Source organism: Leptinotarsa decemlineata, unplaced genomic scaffold, assembly GCF_025532065.1.
Source record: "Leptinotarsa decemlineata unplaced genomic scaffold, Ldec_3_MD MMD2_tig00000035_RagTag_RagTag, whole genome shotgun sequence".
In the NCBI taxonomy this organism is placed as follows: domain Eukaryota; kingdom Metazoa; phylum Arthropoda; class Insecta; order Coleoptera; family Chrysomelidae; genus Leptinotarsa; species Leptinotarsa decemlineata.
This window is the reverse complement of record NW_027412540.1, coordinates 12,674,643-12,687,387: the sequence shown is the minus strand read 5'-3', so window position 1 is coordinate 12,687,387 and position 12,745 is coordinate 12,674,643. Positions and strand designations below refer to the sequence as shown.

Here is a 12,745-nt window from a genome sequence, read left to right as displayed (position 1 = left end):
GACATATCTTTTTCTGCTCATCATATAATATATTTTTGTTGTAGATATGTTTCGGATAATCATAAAAAGTTTTATTCGAAGTTCATTGTAGAAAATGATCTTAGCAATGGAAAAAATATAAATAGGTACCTGAAAATGAAAAAAAACTCTACGGTACATAGGAAGACGTGAAAGTTGCCATTGTGTTTTCATTTAAATCAGTCAATCAATTTCCAGGGCCGTAATTTAAAAAGGAATAATGCACCCAGTTATAATCAAATATTACCGAAACATTTCGAAATATTAAATAAAATTTAATTTCTCAGTATGAAGTGAACGTCTACGATTTAAAAACTACAACCAAAAATACAGGTTTGTAAAAATTCAAAGATGGGGGTGGCCCAAGTCAGATGACACCCTATATAAAAGATTCATGGACATATTCTGATAGCCCACATCAAGTGCCAATAGCAAAATGTGTACAGATTTTCAATATGTCTGCGAATAAAGAAGATATAGGCAAAAAAATAATTTGGGATTTTTTGTTTTTTTCTGTATATCTCCAAAACCAAAAAAAGTTTATTCAATTTTTTTACATCATTGAATAGGTCTCTAAAATAAGCAACTTTGCCACAATTTAACCATCTCTTATCGTTTACGAGATCCCCATGTACAGAAACGAATTTGAAGAGCCCTGTATAATAAAAATTGTACTTTATTGAACACATACCATATAAAATGAAAACAAATCAATGAGTTCACTAAATTACTTTTAGCTGTGAGTAGGACAGCTCATCTAAAATAATATTATGAAGAGGAAAGATTTGTTTGCATGTAATGCAAAAACTCAAAAAATACTCAGCCTTTTTTAAAAAATTAATTCACCTTCTTAAAAATAATCCTAATATAGATCCTTGCAGTACTCAACAGACAATTTTTCAATATGAACAGAGATGAAAATTCTGATTCAAGTCTCTATAATTTTGGTTGTTATATTAAATCCAGAGGCTTCTTTCTACTCAAATCATCAATTATATCTTCTATGTCATCGTAAGTTACTGGCTTCAAATACATTGATTTTGGATAACTCATTCGTACTACATTTTAAGCTGACAGACCTCAAGAAGCACTTCAATTAATAATAGTGTACAATCAAAATCATTTTATTTGAATAGGCAACTTTTTAGAGGTGAACTTTTCAATAATTGTAAACAAAAATTTGATATACCAATAGTAGCAGAAAAGTGTAAATCTTTGTATGTGTTCGATAAGTAGACAAACTTCCTGTGATGAATTGTTATCTTATTTTCAGAAAAAATTATACATTTTTATTGAAGACAACTTACAAATGGTGTAGGCAAAGTGAACCTATTAATTTAAAGTTTTGTTTTGATTTCCAGACTTGTTACCAATTACTATAATATATCACTCTTTATTAGCAAATAATGCTTTTCATAGTACAGTCAGTCACTTATAAAATACAAAACAAAAAATATAAAAATAGAGACAAGTCACATTGTGAAAATAAGAAACAAGAAAACAAGACAAATTATTGATAAATATCACTTGAAATATATTCGAATAATTGAAGAGAACTATCCGATACTTGATGAAAAACCATATTAAAAAACTAATCAATACAGTTTATTGTATGATTTTCACTATAGTGAAAAACACTTTGGTGAAAATCACTATAATGAAAATCATACAATAAACTGTATTGATTAGTTTTTTTTTTTAAATATATTCAATACATTTTCTTTTGAATGAATTCAACGAATCACATCTTTTTATCAGACCAGAACTATACAAAGAGTCACTACCTACTTGCTCTCTGATATAAAAATTTCCTTTTCTATATCTAGTGGAGTGTGTAGGAATACTATTTGTGTAGGTTACCTGATCACTCAGATAATTTGGCAACATATTGTGTTTAATTTTAATTATAAATATTAGCATATTCAGTGTTATCCTTTGTTTAGCAGACATAAGAGACAGTGTTTCCAACATGTATTTCACAGATGTGGATTTATTACAACTTATTGCCTTAACGATACTTCTTCTAGTTATACATTTTCTAGATTTATTAGGATTCTATATTTTGACTGTTTTGAAAGGGATAAGATATACTCGCTGTAATCAAATGGAATAGTAATGATAGTAGTTATTGTTTATCTTTTGCAGGTTTGCATTAACAGAAGGACTGAACATTAATGATGTACCCAACACTTCTCCAAATTCTGGCAACTTTGCCATAATTCTCGATGTATTACATAAATCGCTTTGCACTAATACCTCAGCAGACGTAACGTTGCTTCTCCTTCAGTGGTTGAATGATGTTCTCAACAATTCTGAAATGTATCTGGAAAATTTATATATAAATGAAAAGTTTTTGAAACTTGTTGATGCTCTGGTTCATTGTGGATATAATTTCAATGAGAAAATTGTATTATCTGTCCATTACAATCTAGACAAACTACTATCAAATAAGCAACTGTCTTGGTCAAATCTATTTCTGGCATGCGTAAGCGATTTGTGTAAACTTCACATGAACTCAAATAAACAACTTATAAGAGAATGTTACTCAAGACTATCATCGAACATACCATGGGACATAGCCATAGTTGAACTGAATAGTATTAATTCAATTTACACCATGAAAACAAAGAGCACAACCTTGAAAGACTACAACAATTACAACGTATATTTAGCTCAGCATTTGCATTTGAATGGAACAGTAGATGGTGAAATTTACCCCTTACATTTCAAAACTTTGATGAGCTATTTGCTAAAAAATGAACCTTTGGATTCAACGTGGATGGAGGATATTTTCACTTGTTGTTGGGCTATTGAATCTGAACCTCAAATGAATATGGAACTGTTTTATGAATTAGCTCTCAACAACAGACAAGTTTTGTATAATTGGATTACACTGGAAGCAGCAGAGTTCTGTGTGAATTATAAACTAAGGACTCCTTTAGGGAAGCCAAATGAGACGTTCATGAAAATTGAAGGAGCGCTAAATCAATTGGGAAATGATTTAATTACCGTGAAGAAAGTTGACAGGTAATTATTCATTGTTTTATAGATGATTCCTTTGTTGCATTCTGGAAAATATTCATATATTTTTATATTCTGGATATATTGAACAACAAATCTTATAAAAGAGCCAAGTTTCAGAAATTGAAAAATTGTGGCTTTCTTCTATTGTGAAAATTTCAATTTCGATCCCATTATTTTTTAATTAAGAGCCAGGAGAAATATTCACATCTCTCACTCTCTTTCTCTCTAGGTTTTTGAGCGTTGCTTCCTTTCGGTACATTTGTCCATCCTCCTCCTATCAGAATTGATAGGAGTTTCGTCAGTGCAATGCTGCCACCCCTTTTTTATCTAAACTTTTTATTATAAAAAAACACTTAATTTTTTAAGACTTTTTACACATAATTAATACATTTATTTGGTAAAATCCTGCCTGAATGGGGACAGCAGTTATGTAAATCCACTATAACACTCCCACGTGGACATTCGGTCCACCCCGGCCTCCAACCGGCGTGAATCGGAGTGCTGTTTCTCTTCAACACTTATAGACTGTTCACAAACATGTTTAATTTAACGGTGGCACGTTCTATGACGGCAGACATTCACAAAACAAACTGAGTTTCATCTCCAACAATGGCGACTGCGTACCTTCTTTGTAGACCGTCGCTGTCGGCACGTCCGTCCTCCACCACATCAGAAACGAAACTGAATATTCACATCACTTATTAGTTTCCTGGATCCAGTTTGTTTTTTATAATAATAAAAATGTCACCACGGTGGTGACATATAAGTCAAGTCAAGTGTGCATGAAAGTCAAAATGAAAGAAAGGGTGGTATACTATAATTGTATATTCTGGATATTCACGGTTTGGCGTTTAGAAAAAAATTGCTCACATCCCCGATTTTTATTTTGAAAAGTATGCACACGATATTCAACCTTGTCACTTCCAGCTTCTTGATGGAGTAAGATCCAGCCCTTAAATCTTAAATGGATTAGGAGATAAGTTATATTTTGATTGAAATATTATTGTCTTCTTTTTTCAACTGCACTTGCTAGTTTTCGAAATTTGGTGAAGTAGATATCAAGAAAACCATTATAAAAAATCTGAGAAAAAAACGTTCTCTTTTTTTACTTTCACTTTTTCAATGTGTAGTTAGCAGTATTTTTATGAAAAATTGCGGTACGTGCTGGTTTATGATTAATTGCATAATTTGATGCATAAAAAAATAAAAACAGTTTTACTGTTTTTACAGTACATAAAACGTGGCTGATGCTAACGCATGTGCACAGAAAAAATTGTGATACAAAGGCCTAGTAACAAGGTTGAAAAGTTGAACAAAAAATTTCTCCTCAAACTGAAAATCAATGGGTCTAAGCGATTTTTTTCAATGTCATCAATGTGAAATCAACCTTGTTTTGTTTCTATTAGTACACCCAGTATGGTGTTATGTTTATTTTATTGACACCTTCATAAATACTAATAACATAATTTATACATATTATGTTTAATATACACAAAACATTTTGTGAAAACATATTTTTAGAGTTGACTATTTTTATAATAACTTTTCATTATCTAATAGTAATGCTATACATTTATTTTTAAATATAACTTACTATTTCGTTAAATGATCCCGGTAGTACATTGTGGAATGTGATGGCTTTATAATGTGGAGACATTTCATAGAATTGAAATAACTCAACTCGTCTGCTGATATTATTGGAATGACTTTCAGAACCCCAGTACAGAACCTTCATCTTTCCCTGTGCTCTCAAGCACCTAATTAAACCTAGTTATTTATTCCCACTTCTTATCAGAATCTTTGGAGAAGGGCTGCCAGATTGATTCTGTGTACATTGACTTCTCTAAAGCGTTTGACTGGGTTAACCATAACCTCTTACTCCAAAAGCTCAACAGATATGGTGTAGGTGGGGTACTACTGGAACGGATTAGTAGTTATCTTACGAATAGGACTCAAATGGTTAGAGCAAATTATCACTACTCCACGTTATTCGAAGTAACCTCTGGTGTTCCTCAGGGGTCACACCTTGGTCCCTTATTATTCAATTTATTTATTAATGACATTATCCATTGCAGATGATTTAAAACTTTTCCTAATTATTAAATCCCCATTGGATGCTCATAGGCATCAGACTGACCTTGACAACCTATCAAACTGGTGCTTCTTAAATGGCATGGACTTGAATGCCACAAAGTGCCATGTCATGCGCTTTTATCGATCCCATGTACCTTCTACCACTTTTGATTACACTTCAAATGGTCATGTCTTGGAGTCTGTTAATTAAATAAAATACCTTGGGGTTGTTCTTGATCCCACCTTGAGCTTCAATCTACATATACCCACGGCTATCCTTAAAGCCATGAAAATGCTAGGGTTTATCAAACGGCTAACCCACGAATTCAGTGACCCAACTGTTATTAAAGCCCTTTATTTTTCACTGGTCCGTCCACACCTGAATTGTTCTTCTGTTCGGTCCCCTCATTTTGTAACATATATTAAGAACATTGAAAATGTCCAACACAACTTCCTCAGATACATAGCATATAAATCGGGTGTTCGTTGCGAATATGAGTTGCTATTGCAATCTCTGAGCATGTCCTTTCTGGAAACTAGGAGGGAACAGAGAGACCTGACACTACTTTTCAATATTATTAACGGCAAATTCAGTTGTGCTGAACTCCTACAAAAAATTTATCTACATGTTCAAAATCACTCAACTCGACACCAACAAACATTTTATGTACCATTTTATTTTTTGAACCACACATTCAATAGCTGCATTCCAAGAATCTTACGATTATCCAATAGATGTTTAACATCTCCTTGCATCATTTTAAAACTTATTTACGGAATACTGTGCTTTAATGTTTTAGTGTATAATTTAAGGTAGTATATGCGATATATGTTTTATTGTCGCTCATTGTTTTTTGTCATTTTATACTCTAAAATTTACCCCTTTTAAGCTATTCTTAGTTGCAATTTGTAATTCAGTACCTTATCTGATTTTATTTCAATTATAATTTAACATTGTAATTTATACTTTAAATTAAATGGGCTTGGCTTGCCCGCGAATGAATAAACAAATATGTACTTTGTACAACTGAAACACAACCACTTGACATATCGCCTGTCAGTTTTATGAACCCCTGATGAAACCAAACTATCGCAGTTTGAATTTTTATTTAGGTTTGATTGGAGGGTTAGTAAACCAATAGCTGCGGTTGGTGATACTTATTTATTTATTTACTCGTCATCTTTGTAAGCGCATGCTCATCAAAATTCATTTCATTTACTTTTATTTAATTGTTGATTGGTGCAAAACACGTGGTGCTGTTCCAGTCTATAATACTTCAAAAGTAAAGCTCGTATGATCTTCATGTTTCCCAGGATTGCACGTATAATTTGTTGCAATGCTGAAAATTTAAGAACATAGAACCATTTTCTAATATGTTTTCATACATTGAATTATTGAATCAATATTCTGTGCAATTTAACTAATTTCATTAGTCTTTTAAAATGATCTCTATTTAACTTCAAATTATGAGACAGACAACTAAAAGTTTGTCACCTCATGATAATGATAACTAGGTTAGCTAAACACGGGTACAAAGACAGTGCTCTAGGTCGGTGTTTTAAAAACATGTTTTCATTAGATCTACATTATTTTTCAAGTTAAAATATTCAAATGTTTAACATATTCACATAAAAGTTTGTACCCTGCAAAACTTGTTATTTTGTGTCTGTAAAACGTAATGTCATAAACAAATATTTGTATCTTCTATCTATTTGATTTCAAATTTTTTTCTATTCAGGAAAGCTGATAATGTGCCAATGGGAAACCGAGTAAGAATGTTACTCAGATTTGTAGAACACTTAGAAAAATCTATCTACAATGCATCAGAAGGTTGCGCGATTGCTATGGTTCCCGCCTCAAAAGTAGTCCGATCATTTTTCATTGCAAATATGAATACTTGCAATGAGTGGTTCTGCAGAATCCGAATTGTTATAATGCACATTGCTCTTCACTGTGGTGAAGTGAATATAGCACTTCGAAATGGACAATGCTTCCTGAAAGACTATGTTTCTTTGGGTAAAACAAATAATGTAGAATTTGAGAGGGTTGCAATGATCATAACATTAGCATATTTGCATTTGAAAGAACCAGAGGCATTGTACGGTTTGTACACCTGGTGTAAAACGACGACAGGAAAACGTTACTCTTGGATTAAGTGTGCAGCAGAACAGGCCTCAAAAAAATACGAATTAGCCGTAGAAGGTTACAAAAATATTTTGGAAGAGAGAGGAGATAGTGAATCAATAGATAAATACAAAAAACTCGATGTGGATATACAAAATTTTATCATGGATCAAATTATTATTTGTTATAAAGAATTGAGTAACTGGATCGACTTATTTGACTGGCATTCTAAACAGGGAAATATTGAAAATGGTAGAAAATACTGGTTCAATGTTACGGATTGGGAATGTAATAAAGTCTTGTGTGAAATGGAGTCAAAAAATTTGGCGTTCACTGAACTAGCAACTTGGAACAATGAAGAAAACTCTAATGCATGGAGCATTTATGAAAAATTATCCAACACAGAAAGCAATTTGTACAACATAGCGCTGAAACTAGCCATCAGTAAAGACGACCATTGTATTTTGAAAATTGATGAAAACATGTTGATTATCCAAAATACTATTGAAGATTACTTACATCTGGCTCCTTCAACTTTCCTACAAAACTATTCGCTTCTACACTATGTAGCAAATGGTCTGAAACATGTAGCCCAGGAGCGTTTAGCTAATACGGTGTTCTTGGTATCAGAAAATTTTGAAAACGAAATCCCCAAAATAGAGTCTTCTATCCTGAGGAAGATTCTTTGGTGGTCTGAATATTTTGGAAAGGTGCAGAACCAAGGATTCAATATATTCTGCAGTAACTTACGCTTGGACATCATTAAGAGAGCTAGAAAGGAAAAGAATTTCAGCATGGCCATTAATCATATCCATAAATTTTTTAGAGATAAAGACTTGCTAGTTGGACCACAGAATAGTTTAACTGATGTAGCAAATTTGGTAATTTTGAAGGTACAAGACACTGCTGTATGGACAGTCGATATTGCCAGAGCTATTTTTGAAATTATTAAAGTATCTTATGCTCATGAGCAAGATTGTAACCAGACTTTCAATTTGTGTGCTGTTGCTTCTACTGCAATATCAAAAAATGCAGAACTGTATGGTGTCAATGAATTACGCAAGATAAGTAGCAAAATTCTGTTGAAATTGACTAATTGGATGCAAACAAATGAAAATGTATCTTTGATGGATATGTCTAGTCCCTTAGGAAAACTAATCATGGTATTGCCAGAAATTGGGATGGTGGAAAATGTAGCTTCTAATATTATACCAATGAACGAGATTGCTATAGGAAAACTATTGCAATTTAGTGTTCACCACTATGGTAGCTTGGCCAAGAGCTGGAACATTTTTGGCACTTGGTGTTACCGTTGGGGTAAAAAAATCGTTGATCACAGTAGCGATATCAAAAATAACTTGAGTGAAGATCATTGTATGGAAATTAAAAGCCTGTTACCACCGAATACTGCAGAAAATGACTTAACCAAAATATTCCTTATTTTATCACAAACTAGAAACATAATTGACGAAGAAGACATTGACTTGAACGAGATCAAAACTTCGGAAATGATACAGTCACAGTTGAAGTCTGTCAAAGTTTTACATAATGCTTCAGATCATCAACTGCTGAGCTTGGTGCAAATTTGGAGGAGTACTCAGAAAAGAATTTACCATTATTATGCGCTCAGTGCAGATGCCTACTTCAAGTACTTACATTTAGTCTTACAATCGGAGAACATAACAAAAAGTACAGAATGCAGTACTATTACAGTTACTCTTAGACTTCTTAGGTTGATAGTCAAGTATGCTCTTGAATTACAGAGTATTTTGGAGGAGGGACTGCAAGCTACTCCAACCCAACCTTGGAAAGCCATTATTCCTCAACTATTTTCAAGACTAAACCACCCTGAAAGTTATGTACGACACAGAGTGTCTGATCTATTGTGCAGAATAGCTGAAGACGCACCTCACCTTATTACCTTTCCTGCTGTTGTAGGAGCCCTTGAAGGTGGCTTGAAATTTGACTTCTCAGAAATAACTTTACCCAAAGATTGTTTGTCACAAAATAACGAATCATGCGAAGATAACGAACCCATTGAAGAAGACGATAACAATTATGAGAGCGATAATGAAGGACAATCCAATAGTTTGCAAATCTGCTTCAAAACTATGGTGGATACTTTGAGCAAACAGGATCCTGAAACAATTTCCCAGGTTAGTGACTCATTTTTATGCCTAGATTAAATTTAATATCTGTCTCCCAAAAATAAAATGTGATGAAATTGGTCTATACTCGATGAGAATCCATAACCTATTCAAGTAATATTTTATTGTGAGATTTTCACTGGATAGTTTACAAAACCGCAACACGTTTTTTCACATATAGTCAATGGGCATACTTGAAGACTAGCTATAAATCAAATCATCTAAAGAAACAATTCGTTCAGGCCAGTTTCAACTCCCTACACTGTAGGTTAATGGACTGACACCTAACAGAAAACAACTACTCCCCTGGCTAATATCACGAAGGGTGTTGTATTATATCCGACAGGCGTCAGTGCAGGAATCTTCACTGAAGTTATTCCTGCATATGCTGTTGGCGATACAACTGCTGCAATAGATTTTCAATTATTGGAACACAGTTGCAGACCGGTTTCGGGCTGTTTGGCCACTCGTCAGTGCAAGGTAGTATCTATCATCAACATGAAGTCGATGATTTCCGATAATTGAAAATTGAATTCCGCAACATGTGTTTTGCTGTTCTTGAATTCTTATATTATTATCATTTATATTAATTTTATTGCTAAATATGATATTTCAATACTCATTATCCCATTCCCGAAGAAGACAATTCCAAAACCACAAAAATCATAAAAATTGGTCCAGATGTTCTTGAATTCTTTTATCATTATTGTTATTTTTCATAAAATATATTCCAATACTTACTTTTCTATTCTTGACGAAGACAAATCCAAAAAGACAATAATCATAAAAATCGGTCCAACGATTCTTGAGTTCTTTTATTATTATTATTATTTCTATTGGCAAAATATCATTTTTCAATACATATTCCGTGTTAGGAATCACACGTTAAAAGGTAAGACCTCGTTAGTCCTTAGCTCGCACAAGTTTCTCAACTTCTGAGAGTTGTCGTTCGTATGGGGGCGGCAGCTGATTAACGGAAAAACAGATTTTTTTAAACAGATATTCTATTTCCGACGAAAACAAATGGAAAAAGACAAATATAAAAATTGGCCCAGTCGTTCTTGACTTTTTTTATTATTATTATTATTTTTATTGATAAATTATCATATTTCAATACTTATTATCCTACTTCTGATGAAGACTTATTCAAAAACACAAAAATCATAAAAATTGGTCCAGCTGTTTTCGAGTTCTTTTTTTTTTTCACCGTAGTGTGCGCTGGTCAGGCCCTATCCCCCGAAGCCCCGATACATTCGGGAAGGCGCGTCTCTCCGGTATCCAGATGGTGTAAGATGCTTCCATCTACAAGCTGCACATCCTCTCCGTAGTCCCCGCATTGTCCTCTTTTGAGATGGACCATTGCACATTTCTCTATCCCTAATTTCATATCGATAGCATGAGTGTACTCTTCCACCACCCTCAAGGACTGATGGAGATCCTTTTCTCTCCAGAGGCATAAAGTTTGAGATCATCCATATAAAACAAATGGGTGACCTTGTGCCTCCGGTTTCCGGGGGTGTCACAGTTATACCCTCGAGTGTTTCTGAGCGCAACGGATAATGGCAATAGTGAGATGCAGAAGAGAAGGGGACTGAGGGAATCACCCTGAAATACACCCCTTCTGAAAGTGACCCACCCTGTTTGGACTCTTGCTTGACCAGATGTTATGGTAAAGCGAGTTCGCTTTCAATCAGTTGTTCAATGCATCTCACTATTTTGTCGGGTACCGCAAGGCATCTGAGGAAATGCAAGATGAGCTCATGCGAAATTGTATCAAATGCCTTACGGTAATCGATCCAGGCCATAGAGAGGTTACGCTTATATTGTATCGAGTCCTGTTTACACATCTATCGATGAGCAGGTTCTGTTTACATCCAGCGCGAGTTCTTTTATTATTATTATTTTTCTTTTTTCGTATTTACTTACCTTCTGAACCTTTCCTGAACTTCCACAAATAATCAAAACCAAAATTAGCCAAATCGGTCCAGCCGTTCTCGAGTTTTATCAAGACCCACCAACAGCAATCCATTTTTATAGATTAGAATTTACAGAAATGTAACATTTTTCACCTATCAATGAATATGACTCACTTTCAAGTTTTCCATTATCGTCTGCGAAATTGTCAGAAGCAAATGTCAAATGCAAATCAAGTAATTGCAGTTTTTTGCAATTACTTGATTTCTTGCGTATGTAAACAATCTCAGTGTGATGACTTCCTAATCTAGATTTGCAGGAAAACTTTACACCTCATCTCCTACAAATTACTCTAAGAAAGCAAGTGATGTACCATTTAATATTATTGACAAGACCAGGAATCGGAGAAGATTCTATTCTACTACAGAAAAACGCACAAAATACTCCTAAATTGTAGGAAATAATCTAATAACACTTGTCAAGTATTTTAATCAAGCAATAATTACTGTATGGAAGAAAATTATGGTCAGTGTAATCATGCCATAAGCTGAAATATGTAGTGGATCCTTTAGATCCTCCACTTGATAGATAGATATATTTTCCCCACGAATACATATATAAATACATTTATGGCATGTCAATATATAAATAGATACAATATAAAGTATACAATGGATAAAATAATACAATAAAACATATAATATCTTGAAAGTGTTACAGACAATCAAGTGAGGTATAAATAAATAGCATAAACAGAATGGAACATTCCAGAGAAGCGATGTGTTGAGTGCATGACTCAGTTGCTTTGTTATGACGAGAAACTCGTCTGTGGAGTAAAAGCAGTGTTCAAAAATATATTTTTTGTGCGTTTTTTGGACTGATCGAAAGATAGTGATTTGATTCTCTCCGGCAAGCAGTTATATAGATTGATATTCAGAGAATTATCTTGAGATTTAGTTAATCTATACCTTGGAGTTTTTAATAACTTAGCATACCTAGTATTATGGTCATGTAAATCTGACTTGGTTTGTAGCTTTTTGACATTTCTGTGTATTTCTAATGAGGAATTGTAGATATATAATGAAGGTAAAGGCATGATGCAAAACTTTATAAAGCTAAAATTCTTACTGCTTTTTTTTGTTGTCAAAAGATTGTTATTGCACGTGTCGCATGTCATGAGAGATTGGATAAATCCAACCTCACTCACAAGTCAATAAAAATATTCTCGTACAGTCAAGCGGCGTTGGAAGCTCTTGGCTCCTACCGAGCAACGTCTAAATCGGTAGCAAACTGCCAAAAAAGACTCTCCTCGATAGGAAGACTAAACAGATTGTCTTTGGTCTGGATTCCTGGTCATACTGGCCTGGAAGGCAATGAAGCTACTGACTCTCTTGCAAAGGAGGGTGCTGCAAGTCGCTTCATTGGACCAGAACCTGTCATTGGC

General features: G+C 33.8%; 1 protein-coding gene across 1 annotated transcript in view; it reads left to right on the top strand.

The window, feature by feature from the left end:
* Positions 1-12,745, top strand: part of nonC (serine/threonine-protein kinase Smg1) — a 94,164-nt gene that overhangs the window by 9,432 nt on the left and 71,987 nt on the right. The window contains exons 3-4 of the mRNA XM_023157447.2: positions 2,164-3,045; positions 6,855-9,396. Of these exons, the coding sequence (XP_023013215.2) occupies positions 2,164-3,045; positions 6,855-9,396 (3,424 nt within the window). The remainder of the gene's footprint in view (positions 1-2,163; positions 3,046-6,854; positions 9,397-12,745) is intronic.